Raw genomic sequence first — 4,177 nt, forward strand, 5'->3', positions numbered from 1 at the left:
GCACCTTATGCTGCTTATGCTGTTCACCCTGGTTTCATCTGGGGACTTGAACATAGTTCTTTTTTTTCAGTTTATTTATCTATTTAAATATTTTATGTGCATTGCATCAGAGCCCCTGGAACTGGAGTTATAGACAGCTGTGAACTGCCATGTGGGTGCTGGGAATTGAACCTGGATCCTCTGGAAGAGCAGCCAGTGTTCTTAACTGCTGAGCCATCTCTCCAGCCCCTCTGGCATCATTTCTTCTTCTTCTTCTTCTTCTTCTTCTTCTTCTTCTTCTTCTTCTTCTTCTTCTTCTTCTTCCTCCTCCTCCTCCTCCTCCTCCTCCTCCTCCTCCTCCTCCTGTTCCTTCTTCTTTTTTTTTTTTGTTTTTGTTTTTGTTTTTTTGTTTTTTTTCGGGACAGGGTTTCTCTGTGAACAGTCCTGCCTATCCTGGCACTCACTCTGTAGACCAGGCTGGCCTCGAACTCACAGAGATCCACCTGCCTCTGCCTCCCGAGTGCTGGCATTAAAGGAGTGCGCCACCACTGCCTGGCTTTCTAGCATCTTTCTTAAAAGAAACTTTTCAGATGAGATGGGGTGCCATCATGTGACATGACCACGAACAGAAGGATGAGGCCAGGTTTTCCTTGTCTCAATATGAGGCAGTTCCTTCTCTGCCATGGTAGGGTGCTTTCTCCTCAAAGCCAGATGAAGCAAGGGTTGCAGGTTTGTTCTCACAGCCCAGGCCATGGAGTAGTACCATGCCCGAGTTCATCCTGGTAGAGGTGCGCCCATATTTCCTCAGGCCTGGCCCTAGACTTTCTTTGTGCTGTACTGTAGATTGCCCAAGAATCTGGCCCTGAAGCCATCTGCAGGATACTGAGTTTCTGAGAATATTCTCCCTCTCCCCACTCCCTTCCTCTCATCTCTCCCCACCCCCAGCCCCCTCTAGTGTACAAAGGCAGGGCCTTATATATAGCATGTAAGCCTTGTATCACTGAGCCACACCCCAAGCTCCATACTGTTCTTGTCCACAGGACTACTTCCACACAAGGGGCCTTTGCCCAGCCTTCTCTCTTCTTCCATGAAAAAAAAAAAAAAAAAAAAGCAAAAAAACCAAAAAAACCCAACCAACCACCACCAACAAACAAACTTGGAAAAAAAATTAAGAGGTGGCATGGGGCTGCAGAGAGAATATGAGCCTGCTGTTGATGACTTTGGAGCGGGAAGGTGGGGCCCTGGGCCTGTCAGTCTCACAGCCTGGAACACTCAGGGTGAAGGGCTCTGAAACACTGGGTGGTAGGAATTGCCATTGTTAGCATCCCCTAGGGCAGCTTATCAGAGTGGTGTGGCAGTCCATCTCCTGGGCTCCTGGCTGCCCTGGGGTGGGGAGGGAGCATGCCTGCCTGACCACAATCTTTCACCTTGGTTCAGCTGGCTGAAAGGATCCCCATGAGAAGAGTTCATGTCTGTTTTTCCATCTGGGAGGGTGTGTATGTGCTCTAGGTCCCTCCTTGTTCCCTTCTCTGCCTCTCTTACCCTATCTCCTGCCGCACGTGCGTGCGTGTGTATGCGTGTGGTGTGGGCTCTGGAGTTTTCTAGCTGTTTCTCTGTGTCCTCCTTGTCCCCCATTTTTTTTTTTTTTTTTTGCCTATTTTATTAGGACTCTATTTTCCCATTGGATTCAGCTCTGCCAGAAGCCTGCTTCTGATCTCTCACTCATACTGGATCTTGACCCTCCAAGTTGCCTATCTTTACCTGTTAAAGTAGACATAGGCTGCCCGCATGTCTGTAGACGGGGTGGGTGAGGCAGGAAGGGCAGCACCATGTATGTCGGTCTCCAATGTACCCGTCATTGTGCTGGGGCCTTTATGTAGTTTCGGAGTTTTCCTCCAGTGGGCCACCTGAGGACATTCCATCTGAGAACTGATGAAGATGTTGGTCTAGGCCTGGGCAAGGAGGTTGAAAGCTGATGGTAGGCAGAGAAATTCCCAGCTGTATCCCAGTTTCTGTGTTGAGCCTTCCTTTGCTGTGACTACTGGGCCGCTGGGCTGGGCATATGCTTATGCACTGGCTGGCGACTTCTGGTAGCGCCAGCAGTGGGGAATCACAATACTAAGCGAGTAGATCCATGAGTGTGCTGCTTCACACAAGGTCTCCCTCTGGAAGCACACTTTCATCCCCATCCCCATGTAGACCTGGGGCTCCTCTGTCATTCACCCTCCAACAAAGAGGTGGAGGCTGTGAATCTCCTAGGTTTGCACGAATTCTCCTTGGCAGACTTCAGAAGTGGGCAGTGACAAGCCAGCCTCATCCCTGAATTATGACATCCTAGCAGGTCAGGGCTCTCTGCCTGCCCCAGTGCCCAGACTGTGCCTCTCTAAGACTTCATCGTGTTATGAGTTATGCGAGTCCAGCCTCTGTGGGACTCCCATCCTCTAAGCCTTTTAACCCTTTCTGTACCTTGCCTTGGCTTGAATGTGGGAGAGGAAGCTATGGGGGCAGGACAGAGACCCCATTTCCTCTCCTCCCACCTTCAGGTCTCAGGAGGACTCTGGGCAGCCTGCCGGCTGCTCCCCTACCGCTGACTGAATCATTTCTATATTTGGCCAGCAAGCCACGTGGGTGGGGAACCACTGCGGCTGCACTTCTGACAGCTGCAGGGGGTGGGGGGCAGGGGCCGCAGGCACAGAGGCTAGTCAGGAGGCATGTGCATTCTTTGGGAAAACTAATGAGGTGCCACCAAGGTGAGTAAGCCCTGAGAGGGGCCGTGTGCCAAAACCCCATCCTCTCCCACTCTGGTTCGGGGCTTGCCTCCTCTGCCCCTCCCCTGATGCCCTTTTCTCTTTAGCTGGTCCTCACAGCACTCTCTTCTCCCACAGACCACACCGCCCTCCAGAAACCATGGGTGTTGCTAGACCCAGCTGGGATTCTGCCAAGCTCTGGTGCTCAGTCTAAGACAAGGGCTGCTTCCCAGCCCGGCTCGCCCAGCCTGTCATGGCCACACGCCGATGCTTCCCGCTTGTGTGGGGACACAGGGCACCCAGCCCCAGTCCTGAAAGGTTAAGCCAGACCTTCTGGCTCCATTCCACAGGGACACTGCAGGCCCTGGGCTTCTTTCAGAGCAAGAGCAACTGATGCCATGGGAGAAACCCCTACCCACCCGTCTACTTGCCTGGCACTGCCTGTTCTGAGACCCACACCCTGGGTCCTTCTGCAGGTGCCAACCCTGTGAGCTCTCCCCATCCCCTGACCTGACGCTGTGAAGGCTCTGTCAATCCCCATCATGTGTGAGGTGATGCCCACAATCAATGAGGGGGACCCCCTGGGCCCCCCCCACGGTGCCGATGCCGACGCCAACTTTGAGCAGCTGATGGTGAACATGCTGGACGAGCGAGAAAAGTTGCTAGAGTCCCTTCGGGAGAGTCAGGAAACTTTGGTAGCCACACAGAGCCGGCTCCAGGACGCCCTTCATGAGCGAGACCAGCTGCAGCGCCACCTGAACTCGGCCCTCCCCCAGGTAAGGATACAGACGCTCCCTCCCCAGCTCCTTTGAATTCAATACCTTTGGGCCTCAAATCCCTCATCTATTTGCATATCTGATAGTGGAGTTCACAGAGTATTTTTATCTCCACGTTCCCATGTAAACCCTTTCCCTCCTAAGTGCCACTGTCTAGACTGGCTTTACCTGGAGGAATGAATGCAGAAAAGAAAAATCCTTCGATGACTGCCAACAGTAGGTAGCCCAGACAACCAGTAGGTGGCACCCCCGACTGGAAAGAAACCTCATTTCTAACAGCTTTCTGACCAGAGACTGAGAATTGGCAGGAGTGGGGATCAAGGAAAGTATAGATGGGAGAAGCCTAGTGACTGTCTTTTCCAGTTTCCCTCCCATGCAGGTGAAAACAAGAGATCTCACACAGGTGACTGTAGGCCCAGCTGAACCTCAAAGCCAGGTGTCTTGCATCCCATTTCGTGGTCCTCAACAACACCTCCAGTAGCTAAAATTTAGCCACCATTTACCATTACCGTGCACCTTGTGTGGGCCAGGCATTCTGTAGCGATTTATATCAACAGATTCTCACAATGAAGCTGGTGCCATTAGCACTGTCATTCTGTTCTACCAATGAGAAGCCTAGGGGGATCGGTCAGTTGCATATTGCCGTGCAGGTAGCTGTGGGAGGGTTGTGAACCC

At 52.3% G+C, this 4,177-nt stretch overlaps 1 protein-coding gene across 1 annotated transcript in view; it reads left to right on the top strand.

Moving 5' to 3' along the window:
• The first annotated feature begins 454 nt into the window (after positions 1 to 454).
• Positions 455 to 4,177, top strand: part of Ppfia4 (PTPRF interacting protein alpha 4) — a 40,560-nt gene continuing 36,837 nt past the window's right edge. The window contains exon 1 of the mRNA XM_027417560.2: positions 455 to 3,502. Within this exon, the coding sequence (XP_027273361.1) occupies positions 3,269 to 3,502 (234 nt within the window). The 5' untranslated portion in view covers positions 455 to 3,268. The remainder of the gene's footprint in view (positions 3,503 to 4,177) is intronic.

The sequence above is a fragment of the Cricetulus griseus genome, chromosome 5, assembly GCF_003668045.3.
Source record: "Cricetulus griseus strain 17A/GY chromosome 5, alternate assembly CriGri-PICRH-1.0, whole genome shotgun sequence".
Lineage (NCBI taxonomy): Eukaryota > Metazoa > Chordata > Mammalia > Rodentia > Cricetidae > Cricetulus > Cricetulus griseus.